This window comes from Vidua chalybeata, chromosome 8 (assembly GCF_026979565.1).
Source record: "Vidua chalybeata isolate OUT-0048 chromosome 8, bVidCha1 merged haplotype, whole genome shotgun sequence".
Taxonomy (NCBI): Eukaryota; Metazoa; Chordata; class Aves; order Passeriformes; family Viduidae; genus Vidua; species Vidua chalybeata.
The window spans coordinates 4787489-4810971 of NC_071537.1; the positions used below are offsets into that span (position 1 = coordinate 4787489).

General features: G+C 38.5%; 1 protein-coding gene across 5 annotated transcripts in view; it reads left to right on the forward strand.

Annotated features, from left to right (window-relative positions):
* Nucleotides 1-23483, forward strand: part of ATE1 (arginyltransferase 1) — a 70472-nt gene that overhangs the window by 41341 nt on the left and 5648 nt on the right. For all 5 annotated transcript variants that reach the window (XM_053948828.1, XM_053948831.1, XM_053948826.1 and 2 more), the window contains exon 11: nt 9865-9985. In XM_053948828.1, the coding sequence (XP_053804803.1) occupies nt 9865-9985 (121 nt within the window). The remainder of the gene's footprint in view (nt 1-9864; nt 9986-23483) is intronic.

Sequence of the window (23483 nt, forward strand, 5' to 3'; positions counted from 1 at the left end):
GGATGAAGTTGCAAGAGCAATGCAGGTGTTGTGCACAGATAAAGTGAGTAAATGGAGACTTCACAGATACCTGAAAAGTAAAAAGAATAGGTATAATAGATACAATATACCTGATAATAATAATAGATCTAATGTACCTATATTCTATAATAGATAGAATATACCTGCTTTCCTCTTGTGTCATCCTTTAGAATTGGTGAGAAAAGTCAGGTTGGAGTTGATGTGAGTCTTATGTCACAAAGTAATTTCTTGTCGTTATCACAGAAGAAAAAGAAACTAATTTACATTGGTTCACTGTTTGGCACCTCCTAACCACAGCCAATGTTTCTATAAAATGAAAATAAAAGACTGTGCACCCATTTCTATCATGCTAGTGCTCTAATTCTGTTGAATTTTAATTTTCTGCTTCCTGCTGCGTAGTTGTACAGAAAAAAAAATTAAGACGTGCTCACTTTCATTTAAATTCTCTAAATTTAATTTTGTTTATATTTTTTTTCTATTAAGTAAGCATGGTGTGTGGTGTTTTTACTTTGATAACTACATGGCAGAAGCCCCTTTGACAGGGAATTAATTTAGTTTTCCTGTGGCATATGTCCATAAGCTACAGATGAAAGCTGTTCTTTTAGATGTGACTCCAGCTGGTGAGGTATTAATGAATGTTTAAAGCTATTTGATATCAGTGTGACAATTTTGTGCCTCTAAGGGTACAGCATGGCTATGATCTATTAGGTTGTGCATATTTTTCCTGTGATTATTCCACCTTACATTAAACATAAGAAAACAAACTTTAACACTTAATTTCATACATTTAATTTAGTGAACTCAAGAAATACTGTCAGTTTATGGCAGCCCTTCAAGAGAAGGATATGGGATCCACATGATTGAAATGCTCATTTCTTTTTCTTGTTATTTTTTGGGGTTTTTTTCCTTCTTTTCCTTCTCTCAGCTGCCAAAATAAACTCCATTTGAGATAGACCTAAGTCAGCAGAGTTTGTGTGTCTCTAATGAAGCATTCTTCTTGAGGCCCCCACTTGGGTTTTATCTTTTTGTCATAGTTCTTTTTAATCTCCCTTTCCAAGTTTAATGCTAGGGTCTCTTTAAGAATGTCTGCTGCAGATTCAAAGTAAACAAGGTCCATTTTAGTGATCATATGATTTTTATTCCCTCAAACACTTTGATTTTTTTTGTAGTAAAAAGGCAATTAATATTATTTTTTTTCTGTAATATACTTTAAAAATATCAAGTTGTTGAAAAAGTTGGCTAAAATTCAAGGAAGTTAATAGCCTTCAAATGTACAAGCTTAACTCTTCTTTATTACTGTTTTCCACTGAAGTTTCTCAAACTGTGCTGCTTTTTTGAGCATTCTTGAGTAGCCTGTCTACAGATAAGACAGATTCTGGCTTCCAGCTCCAGAACAATCTGTGTGGTACTGTCTTTAATTAGCTTGTTCCCAACTGAATTTTAATTGCAATTTCCAATAAATGTTAGCTGCTTTTATATATTTTATTTACAGTCACAAAATAATTCTTCCTGTAAAATGTTTTGAACACACAACCCTTTGAGCTAATAGGGAATCTCAGTCTCTAAATCTGCACAAATCCACCTTGAATTAGAAACATTCCTTGGAATCTCAATTTCATGTGGATGTTGCTGTTCTGCCAGTTTAGTGTCATTGGTACTAAATATTAGTGCTTGAGAGAGATAAAATGGCAATATTTAAAGCTATGGAAAGTTTTCATATTCTTAATATTCTAATGTTCTTAATATTCTGGTGGCAGTCTCTGGAATTCCATGCAGTAGAGTTTTCCTGTAAGTACCATTTCATAGCAACCTCTTTTTTTTTTTTTTTTTTTTTTTTTTTTTTGTACATCAAACACAAAGTTTATGTAGCAACATTGAAAGCTAAACTTTCTTTCACTACTCTGTTTTAATGAAATGCCATCATGTACAGCACAGATTAGGAGATACAAGAAAAAAAGAGAAAGGAACCCTGGAAAATGTAAAGAAGGCAAAATAGACACATCATAGTTTGGTGATGTAAAATTATTTAGAAAATATGCTTAAAATTGGCCCTAACTTTATATACGCTCCATACTTGTAGTATTTATCTTTGTTTCTCATTTTCAAGGTTTGTCTTCAAACTTATTTGTGATTTAGATATTATTATTTCAGCTTTGGAAGGACAGTAATCCTAGGGCAGCCCAGAATCCACAAATTTGCATTTGCTGTCATCAAAGGTCTGGAACCAGGGTACAACAGCAGTGTCAGGGTAAATAAAGCACTTTATTGGTCTTGAAGGGACCATTTTGTAATGTTTGTACTGTTGGCTCTGCAGTGTGAAACACCATCTCCAGGGCAAATTCAGCCTGCTGGGTTTAATCTGAATTGTGACTGCTACTGAAATCTTAAGAATCACAAATGTAGAATTTATGTGACTATATCTATCCATCTTTCTTACTGAGAGTAAGAGGAATGGGGTGGGAATATACACAGATATTTAATGTCCTGTGTCTGAGTTAAGAAATGTTACTGTACCTGGACACCCACTGGTTTGACAAGTAAATCCCTAAGTGCAAAGCACAGGCATATAAAACATTGACAATATTTAAATTAAATTTTCATAAGTATTCATGTAAACATGCATGTGTCTATCTAGTCATCAAATTTTTATTATGTAATTCTTGAACATGCAGATTTTTTTTTCCTCTTTTGTGCAAGCCTTATCACTGCATTTATTCCAGACACAGTGGCTTTGATGCTGTGACTTTTAAGAGAGTAGCTTTAGTTGCTTAGAACAAAGGCAAACCCCTCACTTTACTGCTTTTTATAAATGAGAAAAGACAAACTCCTAGTAAGAAGTCTTGGAGGAGAGAGCAGGGCTGGAAAGTGGCTGTGAGAGGATGCCCAGAGCTGTGTCTTATCTCCAGCTCTGGGCAGTGGCATCCCAAGCTGATAAGGAAGAGATGATGCAGCAGCCCTCTCTAAGGCTAAGACCATGCTAATTACTGCTCACTTTACAACTTGAAACCAGAATTATCTCATTGATTAATACAGTGGTGTTACAGAGGAGAACTGCTGGAGCGTGGGCATGGATGTGCTTTATCTCAAGCAGCACTTTGTTGGCTTCTTGGGTGCTGTGGATGGAGTGTTGGAATATTAACGTGCTGCAGGTCGTAGCTTGGAGCTCAACGTAAACACCCAGAGCCTCCCTTGGCCTCTTCCACTCAGTGAGTGGAGGGAAAGATAATATTGCCATAAAAGAGGAGGAAGAAGAACTGCACGGTCTTGGACACTAAAGGGGAAAGGAAAAAAAAAATCAAAACCTGTCCCAAATGTCCCCTTTTGGCCTCAGTGAAAAGCAGTTTTTTCTCTCGCAGCCCATGAGCCTTTTCAGACACCTGTTGGCTGTTTCTCAGTATCAAAAACAAGCTTGAAAGTGTTCAATATTTCAGATAATTTCTAGGAAAGAGGACAAGGGGAAAGCAGCTATTTGGAGTGCACACTAAGCTATGAAGATAGCAAAATCCAAACAATTCAGGAGTGGCACATGTTGGGAAAACAAAGAAACAGTAAAAGTTTCTGAAGGTGTTTTGAGGGGAAGGAGGAGCATTACTTTAAAACTAATTCTTTGCAGAGCACCTTTAGGCAAATAAAGTGCTGAGATTTACCTTCAATCTCAGTGAAATTTAAGATAAACTTAATTTAATTCCGCTTTTGTGGTGGGTTAAGAGCATGTAGGCAAATAATTACATCATAATTGTAGGATACAGAATGTGAAACTTGGCTGCCTTCCTTTTTGACTTTTACTCATTATCTTAATCTGTTTTACACTTACCTGAAATATCCTATTTACCTGAGGGATACTATGAAAACCTTCTGAAATGCTGGGGTTTTTTTATATTTAGTGAAGTACAGCCAAGTATGAATATATAGTCAATAATTGTAGGAAATTATTTTGTTTGATGTGTAGAAACAAATGTCAGAAATATTTTCACCTTGGGTTTATCATCAGTTATTTCTCTTAATACATTACATGGACTTGGGAAATAAACAAAAAAGAGCTGAAAGTTGGCAAACTATTTACAAATTTGCTTTGGACAGTCAGTTTAAATATCATTGAGGAACATTTAGAAAGACAATTAAAAATAATAGTGGTGTAATTAATTGATCCATATAAATGTTGGAAGTAGATGGCCTTAAAGGTCCTTTCCAGCCCAAACCATTCTATGATTCCATATTTCTCTTGGAAATACAACATCAAATTATATTTGCATTTCACTTAAAGGAATTTGGAGGTTTACTTTGGAATTTCATATTCCAAAGAATATGTGAGAAGGTGGGTGTTTGCTCTGAGTTTCCATGTTTGAGGTGCCTTGGGAAGCACCTTACAGCTCCTTGGCTCCTTGTAAAATTCCCATTACACAGATTTTGTGATGATGTAACTAAATGAGAATGAACACATCTTTCTGAAGAGCAAGGACTGGCACTTGATGTACTCGAGTTCTGTGAGCTGCAAAATAAATTCTGGCTATTATTCATAACATCTTTTAAGGATTACGGCACATTATTCTTTAATGAAACAGAAAGGTGGCTAAGCTCTCAAGAATGCAGCTCTGGGATCCTAAAAATGTGGAGTCCGTAATCATTTCAAAGTTTGCAGCTCGGACAAACTCGGCTCGTTTGATGCTGGCACTGCAGTTCCAGGCAGCCTGGTGAGATCCAGCTTGTTAATTGAGTTACCCAATGATGTAACTCCTCCTTGGTGTAGCTTTTCTTGTAAGCTTCACTCAAAGGTGAAGTCTCCAACCATCTCTCCTGGATAAACAGAGCTGCTTGCCTCATTCTGTGCCTGTTGCTTACGAGGTTTTTGTTTGTTTAAAAAAATGTTTAAAACAGTGACTACGAGGTGGGAGTGAATTTGTGGAGGTAGTTTTGAGGCAAGGGGAGGGATTTTGTTGTTTTTCTGAATCTTTTAGGCCTTGCACAGCTGGGTGCCATGTGAGAGGGAGGCTGGAAGCACAGAGGGGTTGGGATGTGCAGCTCTTTGTCCGGGCTGGCACAGCCGACGTGGGGGAACGCAGCAGGTCGAGTTACCAGCCAAGGGCTCTCCTGGGGATCCATAAACTCTGTTTCTGTTTGTGGAATGAAATCTGGGAGCAGGGGTCTGGGCAGCACTCTGCTGGGGGTCCCAGGGGTTGTCTTTCAGGGGAAAGGCTGAATTCCATAAACCTGTGGTGGGCAGCGCTGCCCAGCTCTAAGGGGTCGCTCTTGATAATTTGGGGTTGCTTTGTGTAGCCAGAGCATTTCTTCTTAGGCAGCTGGCTGGAAATGGAGATGAAGGCAGTCTTAATTCACTTTTAATAAAAGATCAATGGCTTTATTGTGAAAAAATAGAATACAGATGTAAACCGTACCTGATAAAAGAATTAAATGTGAGTTTAACCTTCCTGTTTTGTTTTTTCAGTGCTACTGGTGCTTGACCTTCATTTTTGAGACTCTCGTCTTTCTTGGTAGTTCTACATTTTAAGTTTTACTTAGACTACAAAAACAAACTCTGCTGGTGTTTTTCATCTCAAGTGCTTACCAAATGCCTCAGATTTTGCAAAATATTTAAAAAGTAATCTCCAGACTAAAGTCTCATTAAAACCTTTGCCCTTCCTGTGGAACAAAAGTTCAGAGAAGTTCTGACTGATTGTAATTTGAAAACTGTAAAACAAAAACCATCATGGTGTGAAGTATTAATTTAAGCTTGGCAGTCTCTCTTTAAAATTTATTTCCAGAAGCTTCCAATTAAAATGCAGCGTGTCTAATTGTATAAGCAAAAGCACCTTGAAGGTTCTCTCTTTTATATTATATAGGAAGAAAAATATTGTCACTAATATTAGTGACAATAAAACATCTTGCAGGTATTTTTTATTAAAAACCAGTCCTGTTTATGTTGCAATGAGTTGAGTTGGTAGAAGGAACCATGTGCTCAGGAATTTCTTAGCCATACTAATTTTCAGTATTGCTTTTTAGTCAAGCCATTTGATAGATTAGTCAGATATTTATCTTTTTGTATGTTTATGTCATTTTCTTGTATCTTTAATTTGTACCTTTAATCTAATTTGTACCTTTGTTACGCATTGGGTTGTTACGCTCCTTGAACAAAGTAGTTTAAATGGTTTCCTCCTGTGGCTCTTTCCCCTGTTTCAAAGAAGAAAAAGCAAAGAAAAAAAAAGCAAAAAAAGAAAAAGGAAAAGGACAGGTTAACCAGGATGGTTAAAGGTATGGAATACCTCACCTCATAGTGCTGTAAAGAATTTAATTCCCTTCAGACTCATGGAGATAACACAGAATGGTGTGGATTGGAAAGGACCTTGGAGATCACCCACCCCCATCACCTTCCACTAGACCAGGGGTTTTTAAATTCCAAAAACATTTCAAAAAAGCAAATTTTGTGTCTTGGATTTTTCTTGGCAAAACGTAGATGCAGAGAGAGAGAAATATGTGCAGTTGTTTTGTATTGACAGAGTTCATTTCATCTGCAGGTGGTACTGGGTTTGAGAAGCTGAAACCTGAGACAAGTGCTTGGGGATGGTCTGTAAAATGATACTTTCTGTTGAAAGTCTTGTAGTTAAATATTCCCAAGATGGTCTGGACAACTTAAACAGTTCTACTGTGCAGGAGTTTGTATATAATGAGATAAAAGAAAGCAAAATGTGTTCAGTTGTGAACTCTTAACCATAGGCAGAATCACTTCTGAAATGAATGCTGATTTAATCTGAAGCCAAAGAGAAATCATTTTCAAAACCAGTTTTGCAAATCTGATTAAGTTCTACTGTGATAAATCCCTTTGCAGCACTTCCTTTTAGGAGATCCCCTTTCTGTTTTGGATTTATGTTGGGTGTATGCTGCAAATCAATATTAAGAATAAGAAGCAATATAAATAGTATGCTGAGAGGCAATTTAGATGATGTAATCATTTTAGAATGAGTCATGAAATTGGAACATTTTTCTTGAGGTACAGATTCTCATGTATGTAAGGCGGAATCTGTGTGGGTTCTCAGGTTGAGGTGTTTTTGCAGTCCAGGAATAAAGGGAGAGAGGAAAAAGGTGGGAGGTGGATTTGTTTGAAGTGGTTTATTTTCAAATAAATAAATATATTGGTTTTAAATATAAGTCAATATGAGGTTTTAAGTATTCTGAAGAAAGTAAGTAAATTGAGAGTAAGTGCTTATGGAAAGGGTGGGGGGAGGCAAAAGCCCTTAGAAATAATTTCATTTGGTTTAATGAAGTCCTGTGGGTTCCCTTTTTAATCCTCTCAATATAGACACAGAGCAAACGCTGTTCATTGGGAACTCACCTGGGCACGTCCTGTGTTCCCCCTTCCTCTGTGGGATGACTCATGGGATGTGGGTTAGAGCAGCAGAGTAAATAAAACATCTTTACAGGAGAACTCTCTTCCTTCTGGTGTGTTTGGAAACACTTCTGGGGAGGGAGGATATCAAAGAGAATCAAGGGCTTCTTTCATTTTTGCCTCTGATTCCACTGAGTGTCCTGGGTCAGTGATGTGTCATCCCCACAGCCTCCTGTGCCTCCAGGAAAGTTCATTAACAAGCTCCTAAATTTTGGGGTAAGAAAACATCTAAAGGAAGTCACCTCAGAACTATTTTTTCCCTTTCCTCTCCAAATTATGGTGTTTTGATGCCCAAAATAAATATTGAGTTTGCAATGATGGGTCGGATAATCAATTTTTATGTTACTGTACTGCTCAGTGCTAAAGAAGGGTTTTTTTTTTTTAAATTATAACCAAACCAGTAATGCTGCAATGCAGTTAATTTTATACATCCTATTTTGTGATAGACTGTAATGTTACAGAAGTAAGTGGGAAATTCAGAATAGGGCTGCATAGTGTGGGCTTCACAAATGTGATAAATCTCAAGATTGGGAGCAGGATTTTCTAGGGAAACTGAGTGCCTGGGCTGTCTTTTCTTAGAGCCATGAGTTAAATTCATGCTACTAAGAGAGATTAATTTACCACTTGTATTTTCTGTGTTCAAGTAACGGCTCTGACAGACAGTTCCTTGGCTACTTCTGCCTTCTTGGCCAGTTGAGAAAATGCCTTTAAATCAACAAGTAATTATGTTCTAATTTTTTAAAAATATGACTGAAAAGGCATATTTTTTCCCCAAGTCCTTAAACTGTTTCGTCTGGGTAATGATGATTAAAAGTTGTTTAAGCACTACCTTCACATAGCTTTCAACTATTTCTGTTTAAAAGAGCATAACATTTCAAAGTGGTTTATTTAAAAATGTCACTTCCATTCTCTGGCTTTAGAGGATTTTCTAGGACCTTGAGGTTTAAGTTTCTAAATTGAATTGGAGGAATATTGTTTTAATTTAATATAAAAATTTGCCTTTAATTAAAAAAAAAAAACCCAACAGTAGTAGTTACAAGTCAATCCTAGATGTTTTGCAAATGAGATAATCAGCTATACAGACCTTTTCAGAAATCTACCTCAGGTATTTGACAAGGCTCAGCATGAAGCTTGCTTATTCTTATCTTTTTTGCACAGGCACTGATGACTTTTTATCACAGATAATTCTTGTATTTCCTACTCAACAGTTTACTTTTGGTGGAGAAGATTTTTTTAAAAGTTAATTTTTCTTTAAATATCATGAAGAGTTGAACAGGAAGAGTATAAAAAGAACTGGGAATTTCTGGGGGCTCTGATTCTCCAAAACTGGGTGTTACTGCCTAAGGGAATGTCCTCATCTCCAGGCTGCAGCCACAGTAACTTTGTGTTGTCCCTTCCCAAACCTTGCTCAGCTTCATGGAAAGCTTTCTTTTAAATCAATTTCCTCTCAAGATGATAATCTTAATTATCCATCTAATGTAATTGATGTGAACAACTCTTAAAGGCATCAACTGCAGGGTGACTTCTGATAATGCCCAGTCTTTTAATTTTTAATTTATATACTTAAGTTTTTTAATCTCTTTACTCTATGGCTGTTTTTCAACAGGTGTGAGGTGTGTAATGAATTTGCAAGTGCAAAATTAATTTGCTGTTGCCACACCATATGGCTCTGAATGTTGAGAGTGTATGGATTGCATGAGTAATGCCTCAAAGATAGAATTTTGACTTAAGTTGTAGGCTGCTGAATAATCTTACTTTAAATCAAATGAAGATCTGATTAGGGGAGGTTATTATTGCTGAGGTGGTGATTTTCTGTGGAGCTGGAGGGAAAATAATTAAGGCTGTTTAGTTTCTGGGAATGTCTGTAAAGAATATCTTCTTAATAAATCAACCAAAAATAGTAGAATTTCACTACTCATTACCTGTAAGCTAATCCAGGAAAAGCTCCATGAATTAAAGTGTTACTCTTTAAGTAGCAATGAAACAAATGCTCCATCACTAATGTAATAAAAACAGTGTCCTGCTTACTGTTCAGTGGGATTTTTCTGTTAGATTTTTTTTCTTTTTGGTCTCCATTATTTACTAGAATTACCAACACTTGAGATGAGCTGCTTTTGGAGGTGCTGAGTTTTTTAGTGTTGGCTCCAGCTCAGCAGAACTCCAGAGGATAACTTAAATACAGAGTTCCAGTAAGCAAAGCCAAAACTTTCCTAGTTCATCTTGGATATCATGGAAGTGTGTTATGTTAATTTTACATTTTCCTCACGTGCCAAGGTTGAGTTTGTGCTCCTGAGATGGTGCTGAAATGACTGAAGCCTGTGATTTCACTGAACACTCATTTGGTGTAGATTAGATTAAAAACTGTTCCTTGCCTTTCGGAAAATCAAGTTGTAGCCAAAGTTCTTGTGCAACTGATATGATTGCTCTCTTTTTAGTTTATTTTTTTCCATTTTTCCCCTTGCCAGGGTCAGTACAGGCCCTCTGACCTGCTGTGCCCAGAGACCTACGTGTGGACACCCATTGAGCAGTGCCTGCCCCTGCTTGAGCACTCCAAGTACTCCCGCTTCAACCAGGATGGAAAAGCAGGTGAGGCCACAAGGAATGAAAGATCTGTAATTTGTCTATCTGTTTCTGATGTATCAGAATCATCTGCTGCTGAAGCAGCATGGAAATCTTACCTGTAAAGGATGAAAAGTGTGCAATTCACAACTCCTGCAGCAAATGTTAGCAAATGGAGAATTTTACCTTTTAAGCAATGCACATTTTAAGTATATTCTGTCCTGTAGACTATAAGTAGTTCAAAATTAACACATATTGCTGCCTTTCAAATTATTTTCAAACTATATTTGCTATTCTGGACATGAACAAAACCAATAAAATAATTGTTCCTCACATTCCTGCTGGATGAATGCATTAAGGAATTAAATTGGAATCAATACAGCAAAGTGGAAAGACTGGAGAAGCTTAAAGGCATCAGGTGCTTTCGTTAAGAAACAGAGTGGCAGATTTAGTTTAACAATCAATTAAACATTCAGTTTAATTGATGTGGATGTGAAGAACACAATAAACAGAAGCACCTTAAACATCTTGATTTAATGTGACATATTTTATACATTGTGTAAAATAGATACTTAGTGATTTATCAGCACTGACTGGTTGAAATTCTTCCTGACCAGAGCACAAGTGATGCTTCTGGAAAACAAGGCAATCAGATGGAAGAAAATACATTAATTTTTAATACATTTTGTTGCTGACTCTCTGGGCCAATGGCAGGCCCCAAGGGAGCTGTGTTAGACCATGCTTGGTGTGGTGCTTGTGGGAAAGGGAATAACTTTTGTTATTAATTGCAACTTGTTGAATGTCCTCTTTTTGAAGTTTTCTTTCTCCTGTAACAATTGAGTGTGGCTGTGATATTATTCAGAGATGTGTGGCATTATTCAGGTCAAGAGCATGTAACACTGTGATTTGTTTCTTGCACAAAAACACAGATTTATCTGTCTGAGTCTCAGCAGACTTCAGCAGCTACTTCTATCTTTTTATGTTTTTTTTCTTTTGACTCTTTTACCTTTTTTTACTGTTTGATCCTTTTACTTCTTACTGTAGTTTAGTAGGATTACCTAGGCAGTTCAAAAGGCAGGATGTAGATAAATTAAAGGAATTTGAGGACTGCTTAAACAGGACTGTGAAGTTCTGGAAATGCTATTGAATTCCTTGCTTTTCCTCACCCTCTGCCTGTTACTTCATTGCTCAGTGGAAACACTAATAATAATAATTACAAGAACTACAATAGCAAGGTTCAGATAAATCCATCATCGTTAGATTGGTGAGAGGAAATTGGGAAAAAAAATTACAAAAATAGGAGGAAGAAGGGAATGATTTTGGAGGCCAGTGGTGTTCAGAAAGAAGAGAGTGCTAAACTGGTGCCTGTGAAGGTGTGAAAAACGTCGTGCAAGCAGAGGGGCAGCATCTTGTGGATGGTGTGAAATCCCTGTGGCATAGCAGGCGTTTGGAAACCACAGGAAACAAAGCTTTGCATCATTATCAGCACAGAATATCTCACTCCAGCCACTGCTGGAGCTGGGACTTGTGTCCTGTGGTTTAAGGAAATTAAAACATAGCTGCACGTTGAGATGCTCTGGGCCTGCTGGGAGCTCGTAGGCTTTGGGGGTTTGGGTTGCTGCTCAGAGGAAGCCATTCCTCACCAGTGAAATCAGCTCCCTTCCTCATTCTTCACTCTCTCCAGCAGTCACTAACACGAGTTTAATGAAGTTACAGTGCATTTTAAAAAGAGCAGTACAAATGATCATGTGCTTTATTCCTCTTGAATCAGCTTTCTGTGGCACTGTCTGTAATTGTGTTTGTTAAGTGGGGCAGGGTTTGTCAGGAGTGGGACTTCCAGCATTGAAACCAAGGGCAATAACCAGATCCAGTAAACAACTGGGAGAAATGGTGTGACTTTCATTGCTGCCTGGGGCAGTGAAACAGTCACTGGCAATGGTCATCTTCTATTGCTGTCTGTAATGGCAGAAAATTTGGGAAATATTGTCTCATAATAATTTGTTCATAATTACTATGAGACATAATTCATGTGTTTAGCATTTTCTGAATTTTTGAATGTGTTTTCCCTCCTTTTAAAAAAAATCATAACAATTTACATACTAAATTTACCAATTGCAGGTTCAGGAGAGTGTGTTATGTGATTTGATCTTTCAAGCCTCTGTAATATGAAGAGGATTTTTGAGTATCCATACACATTTAATTGCAGAGCTCCTTCCTAAATAAGATTTACTTTTACTTTTCTGGAATACAAATAAGAAAGTACTCATAAAAACTGGCTTTTTATTTTAAAGCCTAAGAAAGTATCAATTTATATAACTCATGTCTTGGAACAGATTCTTCATTTTTGTTCTGTTCACTTTGAAAAATTTAGAAGACCTGGCATCATCTTATAAATGAGAGAGATCTGTGAAGATTCTGATATTAATAACCAGTAGCCAGGCATTTATTTAGAACTAAGTGAGTAGTTTGTGAGGTGGTGCACTGATGGGGGGTTTGGATACTGATGCAATCTGGAAATTGAGATAGTGCTGAACTTCAACAGCCATTAGCTGTAAGTGCAGATGGAGATATGCTGAAGAAAGAAGAATTAATTAAAAGGTTGCTCTGCAGTCAGTGACTTTGGTAACACATCAAACTGATGAGCAGAATTCAGTCACATGATAGCATTTGCTGAATTATTCTTGGGCTTGGTCTGCCTGCCACGCCCATTGACTTCCTCCCAAAACTGCTCCTCAGGGTTTTACTTCATTGGTGTCTTCCCTAACAGCTTTACCCATGAAACAAGAGCAGTGTGGAAAGGACTATAAATCATTTATTTGGTATCCTGGCAATATTTTTGTCCTTCCACTTTCCATTTTCTAGACTGACTCAGTGTCATGTTTTCTCTCTTTCTAAGATCTGTGAGATTTTCAGTTTGTTGCTCCTGGGAGATGCCTGTGAAAAATATCTTCATGGAGCAAAATATCTACTTTTGGGATGATAATTAAATTAGTGGGAAACCTCAAATCTTTCTTCCCATCAGTGCTGGACTGTCAAGATGTTTAAAAAGCAACTTCAGATGAGGGCAGATGCAATCCCAGTGTGAGACTGGTGGCTTCAAAGCCTTCATAGTTACATGACTGTGTCACAGAATGTGGGGTGTACTTGGTGGAACCAGGGTGAACATGGATGGGGCTGTTACCCAGGTGAAAAATCTTTATCCAAATTTTTAGGCATGGCCCACAGCAATCCCTGTGGTGGAAGCTGCTTCCCACCTCTGTGTGTCTGCAGAAACTGTGTGAGCAGAGCTTTGAGAGCTGCACTTCAAAAGGACTTCAGTGCTTTTTCTGTCTGAACCATTTCGTTTGCTGAAGTTGATAAATTGGCTAAGCTAATACACATCTGTTCAACTTCCTGCAGATGTAATAATAGAGTGAAATCAAAATGGCACCAAATGGAATACATTAATTAAAATGAAAGTATTTTCTTCAGCGCATTAAAAAAAAAAATTGGACATAACAAAAGCATAACAGTGGCTCCTCTGCCTTTGTGTGTTCTTGGAGACATCACAAACCATGATGGGTGCAAAAGGGTGGGATAAAGGGAGAGGGAGGCACTTCTGGGTTTCCTGGCCAATTGTAGTAGTAGACTAAATTATAGCCTATTAATAGACTAAATAGTATTAGACTAAACTGACCTTTTTGTAAACATCGCCATGAAGGAGAGTTTCAAAGAGAGGGATCTAAGGAAGTTTCTTAGTTGTCTTTCAGAGTTTATGGAGAAATCTTTTGCAGTGTGAGAGTTGTAGAAGAAATTAAGCATATGGAGAGACACACAGCAGTTTCCTTCAGAGCATAAATTTGTCTGGGATAAGATGCTACAGTCAGAGGTGGAACTGCAGGATTGCTGCCTGCAGGTGCTAGGAATGAAGATGGAGTGAAGCAGAGTGAGGGAGCCTTTAAAAGTGAGGATCTCTGACGTGATCAGGGTGTGGGAGCTGGCAGAGACATGGATAGAAGATGGGAAGAAATTTGCAGTAGTTCATACAGGTAGAACAATGAGAAGAAGGGCTTGACAAGAGCGAGAAATAAGTGATGGTAGGATTCAAACTTGAGCATCTCAGTAGGTATTTGTGGAGGTGTGTAAGGGAGGCTGTTACTTGGATACACCATCTAAAGAGCTTACAAAGCCAAATGATTCAGCAACCACCTTCCACTCCTTGCTGCAGACCAGATTTTGCATCTGCAAAGCATTGAAGACCTTTCTTCTTCCAGCAGAGTGGAAGTCCCTAGCAGAGCTCAGGCTTTAGGCTGTGTCCAGCTGGTGTGAGCCAAAGTGATGATAGGCAGTGGAATCCAGAGCAGGGCATTTGTCTGTTCTGTGCTTTCCAGGGCTCAGGCTGTGGCTGCACAAAGGACCGATGTTGACCTCCAAAAAGTCTTTGAAATCCCCTTGTGTTCACATGCAAGCCTTAACCATCAGAATAAAACAAAACTTAAACTCAAGCCAACACTAAAATCAGTGCCTGAGCTCCCCTTCTCAGGAGAAAGTCCTGGAACACCACACGAAGCTATGGAGAGGTCAGAAAATCCTCATTTCCCACTCACAAGAACCACTCTATAAAAGACCCATTCCATGTAATATCTCCTGTGTACATAGCACATCACTCGTTTTGGAGTTACTGAACTAAAGAAAATTACTTCAGATTTCCAGTCTTTCTCTGTATTAATCTTACAATGTTTATTACCTGTTTTTACCAGAATTTTTAAATCATTTAGCTGAAAAAACTGTTTCTTTAGAAATACATCTTTATATATATATATTTATCTATTCTGCTGCTTATAGTAAATTAGAGTAGTAAAATGCAAATAAAAATCCCAGTATTTAACAACTTCTGGATCCTCTTAGTACTCATTGCATTATGTATTGTAATGCTTCTTGCAAGCAACTGAGTGTTATTAGTTCTAGTAAATAAAACTTAAATAAAACCAGAAATCTACAGGCATGTGCAGTTACACAAAACTGTTTATTTTAAATATATGTTTTTGTGCATAATGCTTCCACTAGAAAAATAATTTGTCACAACTATTTCAATAACTATAATTTCTAGTGTCGTGTTTTTAAAACATTCAATGTACAATTTTTAGTGCACTTTGTTACCAAAGAGTATTTCAAACAGGCTTTATATTTATTGTGTATTTGAACACCAGTATTTTGTTGACTTTTTTTTTCTCCATCCAGTACAGAGACTGTTTAATTTTACAATATATTTTAAAAATTTAGGATATAAGTGTGATGCTGGTCTTGTTCCCCTCCTCCTTTGAACAGAAAAGCCACGATCACATATTTGTGTCCTGAAAGTGAACTGTGGTTGCCATTTGGTCACGTCTCAGAGTTCAGGTCCCTGGCAGAGGGCTCTATCTCTGTGGGATGGATGTAGGCAGAGGGATTAATGCAAAGGCCAGGACATGTTCATGTCTGTAAGGGTGGTGTGATGCAGATCAATGTTTACAAGGACAAATGCACTGAACTTCTCGAGATGATGAAAATGTGGTCACAAAACTGTCACAGATGGAAAACATTAAACCAATTGTTCAGAACTCTGCCATCATCTGATTTGGGAGAAATTGCTGCTTTGCTCTACAACAACGGCTGCTTATAATTTATTTTTTTTTTTAAGATAGAGTTGTGTACTTCAGAGAGTTGGGAAACAGTTTAAATAAACTCTGATAGATCATGAACTAAAGTCTTCTAGAGAAGTAACTTTCCACTATTATCACAGCTATAGGTAATAAATTTGAATTCTGTAACCAAGAAAAAGACAGACATCCCTGTTCTTTGTAGCAGCTTCTCTGGAAAAGACACATCTTACAAGTTTCTGTTTCTAATTAAGTTCATGAACACTTAGAGCCATCAGAATGCATCTTTCTAAATCCAGTGTGATCCTTGAGTGTACAAGATGTTTAAACAATGAAGATAATGCCAGTAAGGTGTAGCCAGGCACATTTTTCCCTCACTTTCTACTATGTTTGTATTAAATTGAAATGACTGGCGTGGGGTTTTAGCCTCCTATGCAGGGCTTCTGTAATATTCTCTTAATTTGTGGGTCCTAAGCAACTGCCATGACATAAACTAGTGTGTGGGTTAGAAAATGAAAACTTTAATAAATATTTGTGATTTAAAAGTTTGGATTGATTGATATTCTAAATATATCTGCTTTTAACATATATGTAGCAGACTAAACCAGTGCCCCTTGAACAGCACAATTGTCTGACTCTGGTGTGGTTCATGAAACCTTTGGCTTGGACTGCAAAATTCTCAAAAATGTGTTAATCCAAGATTACCATCCTAGAGATTGTGAAACAAATGGATGTATTTTAAAATTACTTTTTTTTTCTTTTTTTGGAGGACTTCCCTTGAAAAATAAAGCTATCTTGGCATGCTTCACTTGCCTTTGCATTGAAGAGATGATTCTTAGATGGGTTTATGCTCAAGATACTCTTGCACCTTTTGAACATTGTGATATTTGATTTTCCAGCAGAATAATTCTGCTTTAACTTTTTTTTTTTTTTTTTTTTTGGTGAAGATTCAGGGGAATGTGGGGAAAGGCAAGGACTGCCAAATCCTGTAGGAATCATTTTCCATACGCTGAAGGTGTTAGAAGCACAAGAGTAGCAATTAAATGTTCAACAATGTGGGACAAGTAGAGTGATCGTGCAGATTTATTTCGTGCTGAGGACAATGAGCTTGTGGGCCTGGGTTCCAAATGTGATAAAAGTTAACAGCTGTAATTAGGCCCAGGCACAGAGCAGCCATGGAAGGGACACCACAGGCATGTGCTGAGCCACACTCCAACATCCACCAGGGAAACCTGTGCCAGGGTCAGACCTTCTGGAATGATCCTCCTTCCCTCCCTGCTCTGGTGACATCATCCCAGCTCCTCACGTGGAACGTAATTGATTCCATGTTTTAATTAATTTAGCCAGCAAATTGATTGCTGTAATCTGATTTATTTAGCTGATAAGCTACTGCCAATTGCTTCAATTTTTCCTATTTCATGGTAATGTTTGCATTTGTAATTCTCAGCTTGACTGTTGTCTCTGGTTTTTTTCCTCCTCACATGTCAGTCTTAATGAGGACTTCGGCCTTTTTGAAAAATCTTCTGGCTGCTTTCTGCCACATTCACTTCTATGCAGTTCAGATCTTTTAATAAATAATATTTAAGTTTTTTGCTCCTTCAGATTTTTTCCATTTTCTTCCCATTGTTTTGGAGCTGTAACTCCTTAAAGCATTATCTCTAACTTTTGTCTTTTGTACTGGCTTTTCATAGAAGAATGATATTGTGGAATGGTCTGGGTTGGAAGGGACCTGAAAGCCCACCCAGTGCCACCCCTGCCATGGCAGGGACACCTTCCACTATCCCAGGCTGCTCCAAGCCCTGTCCAGCCTGGCCTTGGGCACTGCCAGGGATCCAGGGGCAGCCACAGCTGCTCTGGGCACCTGTGCCAGGGCCTGACCACCCTCACAGGGAGGAACTTCTTCCCAATATCCCATCTCCATCCAACCCTCCTGCAGCTTTAAGCCATTCCCCCTTGTCTTATCATCTCCACCATTGTCACTATCCCTAATCTTTTCCCATTTAAGATGCATTACTATTGTCAACCATTAATTCACAGATTTAATAATGTGTTTGATGTGTCTCTCCCACCAGTAACAGAGTCATTTTGATTATGTTCCTAAAATAAGAGGTCCCTAAAGTCTGTGCAAAGATACCTGTGCAGTTTTCATTCCCTGCTAGCCAGTGACTTAGAGTTGCTTTCATGTGCTGTTTCCAAGTGTTTGTTGGATTTTAACTGTGATTTCCCCTTCTGTCTCTGAAGAGAAATGAGTAACTTAAAATGCAGAACATTCCTGTGTTCTTTTAAATAACTTGGATACTTCAATGAACAGAAAAGCTCAGCTAACAAAGGTTCTGAGAAGTGTGGAGGACACACATCTGATGCAGCAGAGAGCTTGGTCAGGTTCCCCAGTGCTGACTTAGAGAAAATAAAACTCCCCAGAATCAGAGCTGGGCAGTAGAAATGCCTCTGGGGTCCATCAAAAATAGTGTGGCCATGAATGAGCCTGTAAAGCCTTGACTTTGCTAGGTCTGATCTGCAGAAATGCCTTGTGCAGGCTGCTGAAGGCCTGGAGCTGCAGTCAGGAAACCTGGGTTAGGGAGAGCATGCACAGGAATGAGAGAATCACAGGGATGTCAGAACATCTCACAGGGCCCCTGCCTTCAAAACAGAGCTGTACCTGTGCTGTGGTCCTGCTTTAGGCCCTTGTCTGCACAGTGCACTTAAACTGAAGGCTGGAAGTTGATTAGATAACCAAAAAAATGTAGTTAAAATAGAAAAAATCCCCATCCCGAAGTGCCCTGGGTGTGCAGTTAATATTCTTCATTGGCAGCTCACGTTCTCATTTCTCGTATTTGAAGTCATCAAGAACAGTGTTAAAGATTCAACTTCTTTTGAAGTGACTACTTCATTTTGTCCTCTGGAAGAACATCTAAAAGTAAAAAAGTTATCTTTGTCAACTTGCCATTGACTAGATTATATTCCTTTTTTTTGTTGTTGTCATAGTATCTTGACTTTGGAGGTACTGGATGCTGTTTTCAAATGGGAACTGTTCAGTCCTATTTAACTAACATTTTCCCAGGTACTACTAGGTTTTTTTGCACTGCATTCCTAAAAAGCAAATCCTTGGAGGAATATCAGTATCAGTCCTTGGGAAGACAAGAGGAAACAGCACCAAGTTGTACCAGGAGAGGTTTTGGTTGGATATTAGAAGTTTCTTCATGGAAAGGATTGTCCAGCCCTGGAACAGCTGCCCAGGGCAGAGTCACAGTCCCTGGAGGGTTTTAAAAGCTGTGTGGATGTGGCACTTGGGGACTTGGATTAGTGGCTTTGGCAGTGCTGGGTTAATGGATGGACTTGATGGTCCTTGGGGGCTTTTCCAACTGGAATGATTCTGTCATTCTGTGATTTAAATCTTGCCCTTCAGTAGACATTTTCCAGTCACCTTTTTCCAGGACAATATATTGAGGTAGGCTAGAATAATTGTATTATCTGAGAGCTCCTCAACTAAACTGGGAATTTGTGGGAACCCAGGACATCCCTCTGGCTGCCCTGGCTGTCTCGAGACCCTGGCAGGGGGCTCAGAGACCTTGGCATGAAGTCAAAAACACCTGTGGCTTCGATTTTAGCCCGTGGAAAAAACTGCCAACTTTGTATGAGGAATTGCAAGTCACAAGGGTTTGAGTAGTGTGGTAGTTGAATTAACACAGGGTGAAACAGTGGAATTTTGGGATTTTTAGAATGTAGTTCAGGGGGTGAAGATGGAGGGACTTGGGTGTGTCCTGACCTTCTTCTCCTTCTCCTTGCCCTCCATGTCTTGCTGTGCTGGTGACACTTTTCTGTTGGTTTAAGGCACAGACACACTGTCCAACATCAATGACAGATATTGGCACGTTATTGTAACCATGGCACACGGAGTTTTTGGTATAAAATGTGAGCACTGCCCTGAGGGCAGACAGAATGCCATGGCCGAGCTGCTGGACAGAGCTCAGCAGGGCAGAGAGAGAATGTTCTAGAGAAGGGAAAATAAACAACCTTGAGAAGCCGACCCTGCACATTCAGACTCCTCCTTTGGCTGCATGGACTGGTAAACAAGGACTTTTACACTCTCGGGGTCACCTCAATCTCCAAACCCCCGAGAGGAATTCTGTGCACGTTGTTTTATGTGCATCTCCTTCAAGCACATGCAGTTGGATTTTCGTGCTGGGCGGCGCGGGCAGGGATTGTTTCCAGGTAAGGCAGAAGCCGTGAATTACAGCTGAGCCCTCAGCTGCTGTGAGCTGCTGCATGGACAGGAAACGCTTTGCAGTGGCCCCTGCTCCTGTTTACTGCAGGAGTAACGCGAGTCCCAGCACAAGGAGTTCTTGTTTCTGTGGCACAGCGGGACGAGCGCGTGCTGCCTGCCGCTCCTCGCGGAGCTCCGCGGCGTAAACCACTTGTAGGAGTTCAGGCACAAAGCCCAAAAGTTTGGGTTGGAAGATGCCTTCAGGATTTCTCCTTGTTGCAACTTCCTGTCTTTGTCCATTTGAAGGATCTCTGTACCTGTAAAGCTGTAATTCCCCTGTTCTAAGGATCATCGACAATGTTTCGATAAAGGTGCATTTTTCCACTTTACAAAGATGTTCTTTTTGAGCAGTGGTTTCAAAAGTTCCTATTTTTTTCTTAGAGTAACTGCAAAGATATGGCTGATTGAGAATATCCTGAGCGTTTTACTGTACTTCCTTTGTGACTTGTGCTTTCTGGTTTTAATTAAGAATTCTTTTCATTGAATTCTTGTGTGTTGTTGTTTATGCTTCATTTTAACTGTACTCTTATTTTGGTTTGAGTTAGTATTTTTGTACCCCAAGGCATAGGGGTCTTTAATATTCCTTAATGCATGAGTCTAGTTTGAAAGAAGCAATATGAGAAAAAGCACATTTCAGTTCGCTGTTTTGTATAAACATGACTATTAATGGGTATTGCTGATTGGCCCTTTTGTTTTTGAGGATGACATCCAATACTTTGCTGGTGAACAAAAGAAATTGTGCTTTAAATTGGGTAAGAAATGAACTTAAATTCAAAGGTCAGAAAGATTTGGCTTCTGACTGTGGTAGAGTAATCTTTGATTTCCAGTAATTAATATCTCCTATGTTTCAGTCATAAAATTTGAAAAGTTAATGTGTTTCTTCCTTTTGCAGTTTCTTTGTTTTAAAATCATTGATCATTAACTGTGACAAGGTCATGTAAACCAGATGTAGCTTTTCTTTAAAAAAAATTTCAACGAAGCTGTAGTGTTTCTCATATAAACTAACATAACCATAGTGTAGCCAGCTAGGGATGGTGCTTCTTTTTGTCATTTTATAACTAGTTTGAAAGCTTGAGTGTCATGAAACTTTTAATCTCCTGTAAATTGAATTCTTAATTTTTTTTTCTTTGATTGTAAAAATAGGAACATTCTGTTCATCTTTAAAAATGATGCAAATCCTCAGTGCATCAAAATTGAAAATAAAAAAACCACAAGCAACATGTAACAAAATCAGACCCCAGCACATCCATGGGCTGGAAATGCAGCAGTTGTCAAGTGTTTATCTTCAGACTTTTTGTTCTGTAGATTTAATGCTTAGAAGTAAAATAATTCTTTTTAAGCAAAATGGAAATCTAATTTATAGTGTGAGATTCCTTCATTGTCTGCTTTTAAAGTGAATCACGGGTTTCAGTTAATGACACAGATTTAAATATTTTAAATTTTGAATTTGGTTGCTTCTTTGCCTTTTCCCTTCTTTCTTTCTTTCACTGTTTTATCCTGCTGTGGTGGGGAAAAAAAAAATCCAGGTTCTCTTTGTAGTGTGGATGCAGAATTACAAAGTGATGGTGACCAAATACTTCCATGATTCTAGGGAGTTGAAGCAGCATTTAAAGAAAATTAAACTTATGGTCAGAAACAGAATAATTTCAGAGTTTATCAGAAATACCACATTTATTTTTGTGAGTTAGATATGTCAGTCCTCAGTTAGGCTTCTTGCTAATTCTGAGTCCATTCTGTACAGAAAATGGAGGAAATATTTTCCTGTGACTAATGTGGGTTGTTTTGGAAATTGGCAGTTGTCCTTTCTTCTATTTTGAAAATAGGAAAATCAATACATTTGTCACGTTACTTTTAATTATTTCTTCACTTGTTTTCCTGTAAGTGGAAAAAAGCACTTTAAAGGAAAGTTAGATTGCTTCCATCTCTGGATTATACCGCTGAGAAATTAAAAAATGTCATTTTTGTGAGGGGTCTGTCCAGGGAGAGGAGGGAAGAGGTGCCATGGCTCTAAAGAGGAGCTGCAGCTCAGGCTGCCCTTCCACATCACTGTTCATCAAAACCAGCTTGGCCCAAGTCAGCCACCACAAAAAGCTGGTTTAGTAATAGTTTTTTACAGAAACTTTGAGCCATCACCCTTTTTCCAGCATGGTGTTGGCTCTCAAACTTTTGCAGAGCTCACTCTCCTCTCCAAGTCTCGCTTGTCCAGCTTTGCACATGCTTACCCAGCTTTCTGACCAGATGGAGCTGTTTTTCACTTCAGCTTATATTAGGGAATAATAATAAAGCTTAATGCATGTGAAGAATAAAAATATTTGGATGTGGACTTTCCCAAATAACTTTAGAAAAATGCTAATCCACCCCTGAGCTGTAAGAAAAAGATCCCAACCATGAAATCCTGGATTTCTTTAAAAAGCACATTGCTGTCCAGCTTTCTGTTGCTGTGAACAAAAAAGCTGAAATTACTCCTCCTCATTTCATGCTGGATTTCAGCAGGAATGCTTATCAGCATTTGAAAACGATGTTTTGGCTTGGGAAGAAGCTTGTAGTTTTAGGGGGAAGTTGGTTTGGGTTGTGCAAAGAAATAAGGACTGGACTGTGCAGGACTTGGTCGGGCTCCTTGTGTTCCTCCTCATCCCTGGAGTGTGGGAGCCTTTTTTTGGGTGAGTGCAGCCTGAGGCTGCCCTTTAGGTGAAGGTGGATGAGTGAGCTGGGTCAGGAACTCAGACCAGAGCCTGCCAAGACACCCCACTGCATGAGAGGCTTTGGGTCACTCCTGCTCCTTGCTTTGTTTTCTGCTGGCACTTAGCAACGTGTCTGATACACTTTGTGTTTTCAGAAAGGAAATCCTCCATATGTGGATTCCATTTAACAGTGCTATGGGGCTGGGAACAGAACATTTTAACACCTCTGTGCAGTCTTTATGGGGTCACAGTGGCAAGGTTGAATTAGAAGTGAAATCTCTCCTATATTCAAATTTCAGTAGACAACTGCAACATAAATAATTTGCTGCTTTAGGACTATGGGGGAGAAAAGAAAGAAGTGACAGGTAATTTATTCAATAAGAATTCACCTGTATTTTTAGCTCTGAGACTTACAGGATAATATTTCTATTTTCAGTTGGCAGCTGCAGTTGCCCAGTTTCCTAAAATTACAGGAACTTTCAATCTACATAATTGATTGCTCTGTATTTTGTGTATCTACCATCCAGACTGTACTGATAGATGTAACTGAATTAAGGGATGAAGCCTTGTATGTTTTTTGTGTCAAATGACAGTGTCTCTTCTGTAGACTGCAATAAATCAACAGCTCAGGAGGTGAAAAATGAGAAAGTGTGAGGAGGAAAAATAAGCACTTTTTAAAAAACTTTTTAGTGGTAACAGTACTGTATTCAGTAATTACAGAAATTACTAAAATTGCCCTGATATACTGTTCCACTGTCTGATCAGTCAGGGTCTTTCCAGAAATGTAAATCACTAAATAAAATTTCTTCACTAAAGCTTGGAAGTAGAAGGATGGTTTTTTTCTTATTTTCAGCAAGGAACTTTTTTTTAATAAAGCATTTGGTCTCGTTTTGAATTGTGATTGCTGCTGTATCCCAGCATCAGTCACACAGGGAAGACCTGTTTGAATTCAATTGCCATCA